This window comes from Filicampus tigris, chromosome 1 (genome assembly GCF_054856515.1).
Source record: "Filicampus tigris isolate MCC_2025a chromosome 1, RoL_Ftig_1.0, whole genome shotgun sequence".
NCBI lineage: Eukaryota > Metazoa > Chordata > Actinopteri > Syngnathiformes > Syngnathidae > Filicampus > Filicampus tigris.
Genome location: NC_141217.1, coordinates 17,574,209 through 17,586,316, shown reverse-complemented (window position 1 = coordinate 17,586,316; position 12,108 = coordinate 17,574,209). Strand labels below are relative to the sequence as shown.

At 43.5% G+C, this 12,108-nt stretch overlaps 1 protein-coding gene across 2 annotated transcripts; it reads right to left on the bottom strand.

Annotated features, from left to right (window-relative positions):
- Positions 1-341: 341 nt before the first annotated feature.
- On the bottom strand, positions 342-11,845 carry LOC147153054 (sodium- and chloride-dependent GABA transporter 1-like). 2 transcript variants are annotated; one of them, XM_086022077.1, is made up of 15 exons: positions 11,485-11,845; positions 10,126-10,509; positions 9,874-10,005; positions 9,600-9,700; positions 8,611-8,720; positions 8,374-8,506; positions 5,404-5,538; positions 5,203-5,306; positions 4,684-4,808; positions 4,440-4,552; positions 3,676-3,807; positions 3,492-3,594; positions 3,178-3,278; positions 2,870-3,037; positions 342-2,796 (listed from the first exon to the last, which is right to left on the bottom strand). In XM_086022077.1, the coding sequence occupies exons 2-15, from the start codon at positions 10,355-10,357 to the stop codon at positions 2,359-2,361; spliced, it is 2,127 nt and encodes a 708-aa protein (XP_085878203.1). In that variant the 5' UTR covers positions 10,358-10,509; positions 11,485-11,845; the 3' UTR covers positions 342-2,358. The 2 variants fall into 2 exon arrangements, with proteins under 2 accessions (XP_085878203.1, XP_085878124.1); XM_086021998.1 differs by having other exon boundaries at positions 10,126-10,448.
- Positions 11,846-12,108: the final 263 nt, after the last annotated feature.

Sequence of the window (12,108 nt, the reverse complement as noted above, 5' to 3'; positions counted from 1 at the left end):
GGAAGCTAATGGGAGCAGCGACTGCGACTGCAAGAAGTGGGGGAGAAGACTTAAGCGTGTGCACGTACATACACACGTGCGCATAAGCACACGCAGGGGTTGGTGAGCTCAGAAGGGCCCCGGGGGCAAGAGCTGTTTGGTGGTGATGTTTTTCTTGTTGGCCCAGGTCTCCCTGCTTGACTGCAGCACACATATTTCTCCTTTTGATGTTTTTATTTTTTATTTATTTTTTTGCCCATTACCTTATTTGCCCCTGTGCTTAAAATTAAGCGTGATCCCATTTTCAAACAGAATTTGCTTATTTCTACCCCCCCCTTGAAAAAAGACCCATACACAAGGGATTTTTGTTTCCATTGAACGCCTTATTGTGCTTTTATTTATCCCGCATTTGCTCAAATGTGATCAACTATTGAGTAGAAATACTTGAAACATCACCTCAATGGAAGAATGGCCAATTACCTCAGGTTTCAGTTGATAACAATGTTGAAAAATCATGGGACTGCTACTTAGCACACGTTGTCTTCATATTTTCTATAATTCTTTATTTTTTCATTCTTTTTCTGTTTGTAGAACATAACAATCGTGCTTTATCATTTGACACCATTTAAATACATATCATGTCTATATAATGTTTTACATTAGGCAGTGAGACAGTTAAAAATATACAAAACAATATTGTTTTACTAGACATAGTTTCTATTTTGAATATAATCATCGGCATCTTCATTGTCATTTCGTCATTTCATATATTTCTGTCAGATATGTGCTTTAGCTTCTGTGACCAAAATATTATTGCAGAAAACAGCAACTCCATTTTTTCAACATTTAGACATTAACTTCCAATGTATTACAGACATTCACAGTTACATGTTTACACAGTACGGATTTACAACAAAGTTCCAGAGAAAACTGTGGTAGAGTAACTTTATACAAATAAATGAAAATTCACAGGACATGAACTGTAGCCATTTCACATTTCCACTCCGTTGTTTTGCTTTTCACGGTAATACTAACTTTCCCAACCCGATACCTTTATCGCAATAGCTGCCGCAGAAGCTAACTAGCATTGTGCTAACACGCTATGGTAAACGTCTGGGCAAATTAAAGCTGAGTGCTTCTCACAAATAAAGCAAAGACAGCAGAAACAAAAACAGAAGCAGACCACTTGCTTACTGGCCTGCACTTATACATCTACATATGTATTGCTGAATACATATATTGATCAAACTGTAATTGATCGATACGTACAGAAAAGTCATGACTCAAACACAGAGTTGGTCCAGGTTCTTGTGCCAGCGTACGATGTGGTCCTTTTTTGTAGTCGTTGTTGCGCCCAGTCATGTAAACAGACCACGGCTTGTTTTTTTTTGTTGTTTTTTTTAAATTGATGTTTTTGGCTTAAGGCCAACTTTTTTTTGTCAGGAATTTCAGACAATTTTCACTGATGTTCCTGAGGAAAGCATGCAAATCGTAAACAGCACTGACTGTCAAGATTAAGGGATAGTCTACTTTTGTAAATCACTTTCTCTCACGCTGTGCTTTTTTATTAGATTTTTTTTTTTTTTTGTACCTCTTCGTACCCTGTGCTTCTGCCAACCAGATGCTAAAATGGCATAGTTTTTGCATGTGTCTGCCTATTGATTTGGTCCTCCATCACATCGACAACATAGAGTATAAAACCTCCTAAAAATAATTCTAAAAATGTTTCCATCACATAAAAGTTTTTTCTTTTTTTTTTTACTGAAAAAAGGAAGGAAAAATAACAGTCTCTCTCACACAAAACATGACTGGATTGCTCCAGCTGACTTCTAAACATTAACTTCTTATTGGCATTGTGCTTTCCCACGAGCTCCTCAACTGCGCTCTGGCCTTCAGTTTGCCTTACAGAGTGCAACGTTTTGAAAAAGAGACAACTGTGTGAGATTTAGTAAACATCCACGATAAAATTGACACAGCCCTTGCTGTTGTCAGCGATGTCAATTTTGTTCACTACTTCATCTACTATATTCACACAGGTATTTACTCGATTCATAAAGATATTCAACATATTTCTAATCTATATCTCTATTAAGTTTTTTTTTCTTTTCTCACAGTATTACACAGTATGTTTATTTTTTATTTTTTTAATACTCAGATTTATGGTTGTACCGGTGCACACTAACAGTCTTTGATATTTTCGGAATGCAAACCAACAACAGGACATCGTTGGCTTGAAAATATAGGAAAATGAAATATGGTTGGAAAATCTGTTTCGATCAGGTATTGCCCTCGGAGGTAGGTGAATCAATTGAAATCTTGGAAATAAGTCCTTGTAATGTTCTCTTTTGTCTACATGCTCCAAGAGGGTTTCTTTGTTGTCTACACGTTGGCCTCGGCAGTGGTCAGGTTAGAGGTCACACTTGCTGGGTTTGGCGGGTTAACGGGCTCCGTTGGATTGGCTGGGTTCGGGGGAGGGATTGTTGGACTGACTGTTGTTGTGGGAGGGTTGGCCGGACTGGCCGTGGTGGTGGCGGTTGTGGTGATGGTGGTCACGATGGTGGGACTTGTTGCTGGGCTCACTGGGCTAGCGGCAGCAGCGGGAGGGTTAGCCGGCGGTGGAGCTGGGTTAGCAGCGGCTACGGGGCCGGTTGCATTGGCTGGAGCCGGGTTGGCGGGGACCGGATTGGTCGGGCTGGCCGGGTTAGCTGGATTAACGGGGCTGGATAGGTTAGCAGTGTTGGTTTCCACCTGCTGCTCAGGTCCGTTTTCCTGCCGTCGCCTGACAACCGCTGGAGGCTGAAGCATGATCCGAAGTCGCTGGCAAAGAAATGTGCACCAGTCACAAATAGTAGTGCCAATTTTAGCTAGGCAAATGCCAAAATCCTCATACCTCTTTGTAGGTGCCCTTGAGCCCAAGATACATATAAATCATGTATCCCGGTATGAGAACCATAGAAGACATCGCCATGAGCCAGCCCACTCCCTGACCCCAGCCTGGGAACACGTAGTCTCCCATTGTGAGAGGAACCATTTGTACGGCGCTGAACAAGAACACCCCCTGTGGGAGACGTGAGACACTTTATGCATCGCGACACCAATGACTAGTAGCGCCGGCTCATCGCAATGTGGCGGCGGGCCGCTAATATTGACTTTTCACCGTGTTCCATTTTTCACGTCAAGTGTACTGATCTCACTCACACCGACAATGAGGGGGGTGAACACCACCCAGCACAACTTCCACCACACACAAGGCTTGTAGCCGATCATCTCCTCAATGTTGTCGTAGAACTTGTTCACACCTGCGAGACAAATAAATGGAGGGTGAAAAATCTATTTCGATTCGCTGCAGGTTAGCCGTGCATGATGATGAGGGCGGCGAGGTGACAAATGAGCGCTCGCGACCTTGATGGTGAACGGCGGCGCGTCTGAGGCGCCAAGTTTTATCCCCTTTCCAAGTGTCCTCCAACTTAATATGTCGCTGAATGAATGAACAACGCGAGAGTGATACACACCGTAGCACCAGGATATGGAGATGCATTCAAAGAAGACCAAGAAGAGCAGACACATTCCACTGGCAGAATAGTAGTCAAACAGTTTGAACACGTAAATCCCACCCTGGTGGCAGAAAAATGTAGTTGTGCGATGTCAGCGTGATATCCCACGATAACAGGTTGGGAAGAGAGCTGCCTGCTGTACCTGCGTGATGTTTGAAAGGCCGATCACATAAGACACCAGGCAGACGACTGCGATGAAAATCTCTCGTCTGCCTCTAAGCGCTCTGGGAAATTCATCTACTAAAGCAGTAATGAAGCCCTCCACAGTGCAGAACTGAAGGACAAGAACAGCAGGCATAGAGATAAATATGAAATTCCATTATGTACAACCATTAAATCTTGCTGCTGTGTATTCGTACTTCATTGCTAATTGTGATTTTACTGCTCTCTATATTTACTAGGTGCCATTCCAGTGTTCGTATTTAAATTGCTGCAAGCATCTTCAGAATTATGTTTTCTAAATCGGACTTATTTGGCGTTCTGGCTAAAGGAGGATGACAAACGACGACAAGTGTGAAGAGCAGAAAACCGTGTGACAAAAACACCGTCCTCTTTGGAAAAATTCCAGATATGCAAAAAGCAACGTTTTTATAACACTGACGGCCATAGGCCACCGTACGGCTGCCTCACAACTTTGTTTTGCCGCATTTCAACAGTGATATCGCCAAACGTGAACGAAAGAAAAAATACAGAAATTGCGGGCAGTGAAGCCTGCAGGCACACAGAGGTGATAAAGTTGCATGAAAAAACCTTGACAGCTAATGTCAAAACTCGGTTCTAACTGTGCACAAGAAGCAAATTGCATGCTTATCATGCAGCAAGCGTGGGGGGTGCTGCCGTGTGATATGCACCTGCATTTGACTATTTAGGTCAGTCCATGAACAGACTGTTACTGAGCCCACTTACCTGACTGTCTATCCCCAGCATGAGCAGCATGGAGAAGAACAGAATAGCCCAGAGTGGAGACACAGGCAACTGGGTTACAGCCTCTGGGTATGCCAGAAAAGCCAAGCCGGGACCTGGAGAGCAAATAGCAAATACATCACATCCCATCAATTCTCATGCAGAAAGTCATGATGAAAACTTTGAAACAGGGCGGCACCGTTGGAGTTGTACCTTTCCCACACACTGACAGAGGAGGAGTAGTTACCTGAAGCTGCTACGTCGGCAATGTCCTTCTTGGTCACGTGTGCCATGAAGCCAACAATGGAGAAGATTACAAAGCCAGCAAACATGCTGGTGCATGAGTTGATGCAGCACACAATAATAGAGTCTCTAGGGGAAGCAAGAGGGGAAAATTCACGTTTTGCATGTGGACAGAACATATTACATATCGTCACTGTACTGTGAAAAACACTTATCTCCAATTTTGGAAACTTTTTGAATTTTCACATTAATGCGATGTCTGTAACGTGGAAACACCCTTCATGTAAAAACGAATAAAAATGGAGAGAAGTGTTTTTCACATGACAGCGACGATATGTAATAGAGTCAAAAGCGGATTGTCAATAACTTTGAAACAAACAAAACGGATTATTAAAACGACACAGAGCCATGCTGCTTGGGGAAAACATTGCAAGAAAAGCAAGAAACCATCTCGTGTTGTTCTTATACGCCAACATCAACCCACACTTGTTGTTGACATTTGCCACTGTTTTGTCAGTCTCACCTGTAAACATTATTATTGAATGGGTTGTAGCTTCCAAGAGCTATAAGCGAACCCAATCCCAATCCGTAGGAAAAAAAGATTTGGGTTGCTGCGTCCAGCCATACCTGAAGAGAGGAGCAGAAATATTTACGATCCAGCGACCAATGCTTTGTCCACTCATGCATGCGCGAATGGATCTTATTGCACTAGCTTGTCGTTTACCTCTGATTCCTTGAGCTTTTCAAAATCAGGGGTGATGTAGAACAGAATTCCCTCTCTCGCCCCAGGCAGGGTCACTCCACGAATGAAGAGAATGAAGAGCATAAAGTAGGGATACGTAGCCGAGAAGTAAACCACCTGGGAAATGTGAGGTAGCAATCAGTCAGACATCCCCAAACAACCCGCATCCAGTTGCGTCATTTCTATGATGGCTCAGAATTTGGGATGAACATAATAATGAATGAATGAATGAATAATTTGATTGTGAAGAATTCTGTAAATGTATAGACACTGATTGTCGATGATTGATAACTGGCATAAAATCTGCTGATTGAATTTCAACTGGTTTTTGGTCCAGAGAAGAACACCACTGACACGAGCGAAGGGCGTAGCTGATATTTTAGAAGTGGCGGGCTCTGGCAAATTGTTCAGTCATAAGCCAGCTTTCATGAGCAAACAATTCAATGAACAGCCTCTTTTATTGAACCGCTAAAGAACCAAACTCTCAAACCGAGGTTGAAGTAAAATACAATGACTGCAAAGCATGAGTAGCCATTTAATTCAATGTCCGTCGGCAACACTGAACAGAAAAATTCAGTCAACATTCTTGCCAGCAATCTGATTGGACACAAAATGAGAGTCCAAATCCTCACTTTCAGCCAGGCAAATAGTGGTTCATTGTGGCTGATTTCATTTGTCCGCCACGAAAGCAGACATAGTATCCGTGTTTTAAGCAAAACAAGGCATTCATGAGCATTAGCTTGGATAAGCCCGTATCTCACTGAGCGGTGAAGTTTGCGAGTGTTTGCGAACGGAGTGAATGTTGATTTTTTTTTTTTTTTGACAGGTTTTGTTCAAGTCAAGGTCGCTAATGGTCGCAAAGACTTTAGCCAAACATTTGCAAACCGTTTTTCTTGTCGTAAAGAGGTCTTTGCAACCTGAAATGAACCCTGATGAAAAATCAATATTCACTAAGTTCGTAAACACTCGCAAACTTTCACCACTCAGTGGGATACAGTTTAAGAGAACTATCAGCATTTTGCAAATTTTCTTGTGTGCTTTGAATCAAACATGACCCCAGTCATTCCCAAAACTTCAAGCGTACTCGGTCCCAGTTTGAAATTTGAAAATGCCGATGCCCACCAAAATGTCAACATATACGAATATATCTCTTTCCGTAAACAGAATAAGTGAATACAAACATGGAGATACTGTATAAAAATGCAATTTGAAGATAGGTCCAATTCTTGTGTTATGAACTTGAATGTAAACACGTACTTTTATCCATCATTATACATAATAATGAACATACCGATATACAGTATGAGTAATAAAATCCATCCATCCATCCATTATCTGTACCGCTTATCCTCACAAGGGTCGCGGGGCGTGCTGGAGCCTATCCCAGCTGTCTTTGGGCAGTAGGCGGGGGACACCCTGAATTGGTTGCCAGCCAATCGCAGGGCACACAAAGACAAACATCCGCACACACAATCACACCTAGGGGCAATTTTAGAGAGTCCAATCAACTTACCATGCATGTTTTTGGAATGTGGGAGGAAACCGGAGTACCCGGAGAAAACCCACGCAGGCACGGGGAGAACATGCAAACTCCACACAGGGAGGCCGGAGCTGGGATTGAACCCACGACCTCTGAACTGTGAGGCGGACGTGCTAACCAGTCGACCACCGTGCCGCCGAGTAATAAAATATGAACATTAAATCAAACTACTTACTATACCTATTCCAAAACATGGATTATATATACGCCTATTACCATTGCCCCGTTATGATTCCTACATAGATCTTCAATATTGTAGAGATACATTTTGAAAAAAATGCGCAAAGCACAAATTCTGAGCAGAAAGTTCTAGGATTTCTGTCTTGCATAAAACACTGTCACTAGCAAGCAAGCTAACATACTGTAAATAACATTACTCTTTTAATATTAGCGTTAGGACTCTTAATTTAAATCTAAATAGGCGAGCCATAGCAGCCTCACAGATGACGCTTTTTTACTTAATATTACATACTGTATCAAAATGTTCATAACCTTTGATGTGAAAGAACTGTGGGTCATAATAATGATGACGATAATTACTGACTCACTCCATGCTCACGTTATCTGTTAATTTTTTTTTTTTTTTTTTTTTTAGAAATTGGCTCTCAATGTGTAACAGATGTATTCAACTAATGTGGGTGACAGATTCTGAAAGCGGAGGAGACAAATCCCCCCCATTCCCCCCCTCATCTACACCCCTGACAAAAGCTCTTGGAAGTTGAGCTACGAAGGCAGCAATGTCTCCGGGCAACATTGGTCTACACGAAATGCCCAGTTTCAGGTCAGAGAGAGATTCTGCCATCCCTTGGAAAGTAACACTTAATCCAATCATTCTTCCCACAGTTCATTATGTGCTGTAAATGTACACTCCTGCTCTTAATGTGTCTTCAAGACCAAACGGCCAGCCAGCCAGCAAAGCTGCTGAAGCCTCACTGAGCTCATCTCCTCTTCTCCATGTGCATTCACGACAGCGTGCCAGCTATTTATTTGCCAAACGTGCGGAGGAAATCCGATGTTTTGTGACCAGGTCTAATTTTATTTGCCGCGGCCACGTGACAATGGAAATGCAGGCCCACGAGGGGAGGCGAACTGCTTTGAGAGAAAGGGCACGACAAACCCAGATTGCGGCCAACGGCTGTTTGTTGCTCCTCCTATCATGGATCCACACGCACTGCTAATAGTGTCAGGAGGCTCGGAATTAGAGGAGCCACTGTAGGGCACAGTTGGACCGTGAGCTCGACTGTTTTGCTGTCTCTTATGTTGAAATTCATCCTGACAATGCTGACTGAATTGTAAATCATGTATGAGGCAATATTAGACGGATTAATAATGCATCGCAGTCACATATATCTTCTTATTGGGACTCAGCACAGCACAAAAGCTCTTCATATGCAATTATGCTAACGTCTTACCTTGCCTGTCCAGCTGACTCCTTTCCAGATACAGAAATAGACGAGGACCCAAGCGATGGCCAGCGTTATTGCGAGTGGCACTCGAATCTGGCCCGGTTTTTCCAAGCCATCGGTCATTTCATGCACATTGCGCCTATAAATCAAAGCGAGTGACAGTATGACTGTTAGACAGCCTGTTAGATGGCCTTTTGTTTATCTAAGGGATTCAGAGAGGGCTACAAGATGATGGCATCTTACTCCCAAAACTCCACCACTGCACTGGTGAGATTGGTGGTGTCGGCAATGGAGTAATTTGTATAACACTTCTCTGTGTTCCATAGATTGTTGCATGAGCTCCACGGTAGATCCTGGAATAAAACACAAACAAACACACTTGTGCCTGTGATTCATAAATTTGACTCTTTAAAGTGGAAGTCAACTCAAATATATTTTATCCCAGAATATGTTCTATGCAGGCCCACTAGTTGAAACAAGGCATTGTGGTTAATATTGTATTTATGGAATATGAAAAATCCACTCGTTTTTAGCTATCTCGGGGGGCGGCCATTTTGTCACAACCAATCACGGCTCAGCTTCAGAAAACAGGTGAGCCGTGATTGGTCGTGATCCGAGCCCTGAGCAACTTTGATGTCATCTTCAGTCGACAAGAATGACAAAATGGCCGCCCCCTGAGGTGGCTAAATGCGGGTACATTTTGCTGCTTAACTCATATTCCACAAGCACAATATTAATTAGAATGCCCTGTTTCAACTAGTGGGCCTGCATAGAACATGTTCTGGAAAAAATATTTTTGGGTTGATTTTAATTTTGGGGAACCCCAAAAATTCTTGGCAATATTATGTTCTATGCACCTCCACTGGTCTAAACATGAAATTCTGGTTAATATTGCATTTGTGCAATATAAGTTAAGAAGCAAAATCCACCAGATAACGATCAATCACGGCTCACCTGTTTTCCAAAGCTGAGCCATGATTGGTCTTTACCTGAGCCCTGAGCAATTGTGATGTCATTTTCAGTGACAGAAGTGACAAAAAGGGCACAATGTGAGATGGTCAAAAATGGGTGGCTTTTACTGCTTAACTCATAATCCACAAACACAATATTAATCAGAATGCCATGTTCGACTAGTGGGCCTGCATAGAACATATTCTCGTCAAGAACATTTTGGGGTTGACTTCCCCTTTAAAAAACTGATTTGATCCTTGATCTTTATCTTGTGTACTTACAGCAGTGAAGGAGTTGTACAGGTAATAAATAGCCCAGGAAATGATTACAATGTAGTAAATGTTAAGCCAGAAGGAAAGGACAGCAGCTGCAAGGCCCACACCTGTCACACACACACACACACACACACGCACGTGAATATGCCACTTCAACTATCTGTGTGTGTGTGTGTGGGGGGGGGGGGTAAATAATGGGGTGATCTCTTCTTTGCATTAATTGTAAATGTCTTTGCCCAGCACTTTGCTGTTTGCAGATATATCAGGAGAGTATCTCTACCTTTGAACATAGGAGCCAGTTTCCACACACCGAGCCCCCCAATTGAGGAGTATTGACCCAGGGAGCATTCCAGAAGGAACAAGGGCATCCCAGCAAATATGAGAGTCAAAAAATAGGGAATCAAGAAGGCCCCTGGGTGGAGATGGAAGAGCGGATCAAGTCAGATATCAGCACAACATCACCTGCATAGCAGTGGGAGTGAAATCATATGACGGAAGTTTGCTTGTGGAGCACAAGAAAAAGGTTGTTTACCTCCACCGTTTTTGCCACAGAGATATGGAAACCTCCACACGTTGCCCAGTCCGATCGCATAGCCCACACACGACAGGAGGAAATCAAATTTCCCTCCCCATGTTTCTCTATCTGGCAACTCCTTTTTCTTATTTTCGGGCTTGACGTCCAGCGACTTGGGCTTGTCATTATTGGCGGCCACCTCGTTCAGTTCCGTCACTTGGCCATCCGTTTTAGTGCCGTTGGTCGCCATGTCTCTGGCTTTGGCACAGGCCCTGGCAGTCGGACGGGAGGCTTCAGCACCGGTCCACGTAGACAACAGCTTCGCGGTTTTCGCACCAAACCTTTGGAGCGAGCGTGTGGGAAAGAAGCCCGCGTACACACGGATCGTCAGTCGCCGTTAACCTGCAGGTATGGTAAATAGAGCAATTGGTCCAGTTTTTCAGGCGGCCCGAACCAGCTCGTCATGAGCCAATATATATGCACATTTTGCACCGCATTAATTCACTCCTCGTTTGGCGCAATAAAGCCAATTAACTGAATAAATCTGCTCTGCCTTGATATGCGCATTTCAAACAGACATTAGAGAACCTGGTGCGAATTAGGACCTTTGACAAGAAAACAACGGATCCATTCAAATAAAAATCGAACACTAAAAAAGTCATATCCGACTGAACGCAGACAACAATTGTGCGTAAACGAGCGGCAGTCAAAGCCAAATTATTTTCACAGGACAAACAAAGTCTGCCATTTAATGCACCAAACGAACAAGCATACAACAACACAAAAATGAAAAACAAAAATGAGGTGAACAAAAACTTGGATGAATCAGTGCAAGCGCAAGACGCGCGGAAGCAAATCGCCGATGAGCCTCTGGGAATCATAATAAAGGGGTGTCCTCCAATTACCACCTGCAGATTCTCCTGACGCTTCTTCCAAAAGTGTGCGCGCAGAGAGGTCTCACACCAGTGGGAAACACAACACACCGTGGAGACAAAGGGATGTCCAATGCGTAAAAGACTTACGCATCCGTCCAAGCCGTCCACCTCGACTTATCAACAAAATACGCACAACAATGTAACCGCACGTTTGACAAGATTCTGCCTGCACATTTGCAGTAGAATGGAGACATGACACTACTGCTCATTTTTCCCCCTCTTTTGAATTTAACGGAGAGGCGCACAGCACTCACACGCACGCGCGCGCAAACACTCACACCCGCACACACGTCAATAAACGCCTTTCTTGTGCATTAAGCCACTGCCGCAAAATCCAAACAATAAGAATCATGCATTGAGACATTTGTTGTTTCCAAACACGCGCGCGGGCACGCGCGCGCACACACGCACGAACACACACCAGCACCTGGCGTATACTCACAGTGGACGTGGAGTGAATGTGGAGGATGCGCAGCCTGCCCCGAATCTGCGTGGATACCTCCTCCTGTGGATGAAGTTGTAAACTCCCAATATGTCTTGGAACATCAATAGGTTTTACTTCCATTAAAAGCCTTAAAGGGACCATGCAGCGTCCAAGGGGTCCAAAGCGCAAGAGCTGTCCAGCCGGGGAGCGGTGCTGAAAAGACCGAGAGGAGGAAGGAAAAGAAGAGGATGAAGAAAAAGAAGAAGAGGAAGGATTCTGAATCAACACGAGCAGCAGCCGCTTTGCCTTCTTGTGCGACTGTCTAACATCAACAAGCAGAGACTCAACTCCCATCTACACAGCCTCAATGTCATCTCAAAGTCGACCCCCCCTTCCTCCTCATCTTCATCTATAGGCTGCACTGACGTCAAACTTGCACCCTTTGTATTTTTTATATTGTTGTGCTCCTCAATCCAATCGCAACATTGAATGTTTTTTTTTTTTACCATTTTGCCGAAACATGGTCAAAATGATTAAGTCATTCATATTACAAGGCTCTCTTACGATGTACAGTATTTGCTTCATTTCCCCTGACACTCATTTTTACAATGAATGGCTTTATAATATATCTGCGCCCGTGCG